At 44.8% G+C, this 1,642-nt stretch overlaps 1 protein-coding gene across 1 annotated transcript in view; it reads left to right on the forward strand.

Moving 5' to 3' along the window:
* Positions 1-668: 668 nt before the first annotated feature.
* Positions 669-1,642, forward strand: part of ACOT12 (acyl-CoA thioesterase 12) — a 50,104-nt gene continuing 49,130 nt past the window's right edge. The window contains exon 1 of the mRNA XM_008566612.1: positions 669-807. Coding sequence (XP_008564834.1) covers positions 669-807 — 139 coding nt within the window. The remainder of the gene's footprint in view (positions 808-1,642) is intronic.

A 1,642-nucleotide genomic window follows, 5' to 3' on the forward strand; every position in this document is an offset into this window, starting at 1 on the left:
AAAAAAATTTTAACTACATTTTCAACAGTAACACAAGTGTACTTAGAGGAGTGGTGAATAGTTGACGTTTTTGCAAATCTCTTTAATGGCTGGTTTAGCAGAAGATTGCTCGTGTCTCGCACATGCTTCTGCATTCAGTTTGTTGCTCCCGCATCCACTGTATTCTTGTGAGGATGAGTGAAAATGGCAAAAGCATCTACTAGGGACTGAATTTTACCCTCCCCTTCCCTCAATTCATGCCTCGAAGGCCTAACCCCTAGTGTGACTGCAGTTGGAGTACGAAGTAATTAGGAGTAAATGAGGTCAGAAGAGCAGAGTCCTGATCCCTGCAGGATTAATGTCCTTATCCCATAGGATTAATGTCCTTATAAGAACAGACACCAGAGCTTGGTCTCTCTGCCATGTGAGGCCACAGAAAGAAGGCAGCTTTCTGCAAGCCAGGAAGAGAGCTCTCACCAGGACCTAAATTGTCCCACACCTTGATCTTGGACTTGCTAGCCTCCAGAACTGTGAGAAGTTACATTTCTGTTGTTTAAGCCACTCAACCTATGGCACTTTGTTGTGGCAGCCCAAGCAGACAAAGACATCCTACTAATACTATGAAAATACTTTTGACCGTGGAATCTCTTTCAGACCACTGAGAACGTGACTTAGACTTACATCTAGGGATGGAGGCTCTGCTTCTGAAAACAGCAAATTTTCTAACTGAAAGGGTGGGTGGAGCAGTGTTTTTGAGAGGCAGGTCTCCTATGCTCCTACCTACTTCTCCCATCTTCAAATCAGTGATAAGTACAGTCCGTGGTACCAGTAAGTCCTGCCATCCCTCACTTCTGCAAACCTTCCTGTGGCTTCCTTGGCTCTCTCTAGCTTTTCTGGGATGAGTTCTCTGCATAGAGGCCACAGTGAGTTTTAAATACATAAATTGCACCACACCACGCCCCAGCTTAGAATCTCTCAGTGACCTCCCATCACACTCAAAATAAAACCCAAACCTTTACTATTCCTCATCGATGCTACTTGGAGTTGGAAACTCATATTCTCTGAGGAGCCAGTCAGATAACCATAAATGTGAGATGAATATGAGTCCAGCTTAGGACGTTGGGGAGTGGTGGTTACCGGGTAAACTGTAAGGTGCCCCCCCTCCAAGGATATTAACATTAACAAAAAACATAACATTGTGCTGCCCAGACAAACATTATTCCATGGACCGGGCTACAGGTATGGTTCCTGTCTGCCCTCCCGTTTGTTTAGAATCACACTCCTCCTGGTTCATACGCCCCAGCACATCAGAATTCCAGCCTTCTGATATTTCCCAGAGTATGCTAAGCTCTTCTCTGCTCAGGACCTTTGCACCTGCTCTTCTCTTTGCTTTTACACCCTTTTCCTGGGCCTTTCCATGCATTACATCTCAGCCTAAATGTCATTTCCTCAGAGACGTCTTTCCTGACCACCTGTTTGCATGTGCAGCCTTTCCTCACTCACAACGCCCTTTCTGACTTCGTTCAGACCACTCAGCATAATCTGTGATCATTTTCTGTATGAATCTGTTCACCTCTTTACTTTCTGTCTGGCCAGTTAGCATAGAAACTAAAGCTACTCCTCCAGTGCCTAGTAAGCACTAAATAAAAACCTCCTGATTATA

This window comes from Galeopterus variegatus, unplaced genomic scaffold (assembly GCF_000696425.1).
Source record: "Galeopterus variegatus unplaced genomic scaffold, G_variegatus-3.0.2 Scaffold254, whole genome shotgun sequence".
In the NCBI taxonomy this organism is placed as follows: Eukaryota; Metazoa; Chordata; class Mammalia; order Dermoptera; family Cynocephalidae; genus Galeopterus; species Galeopterus variegatus.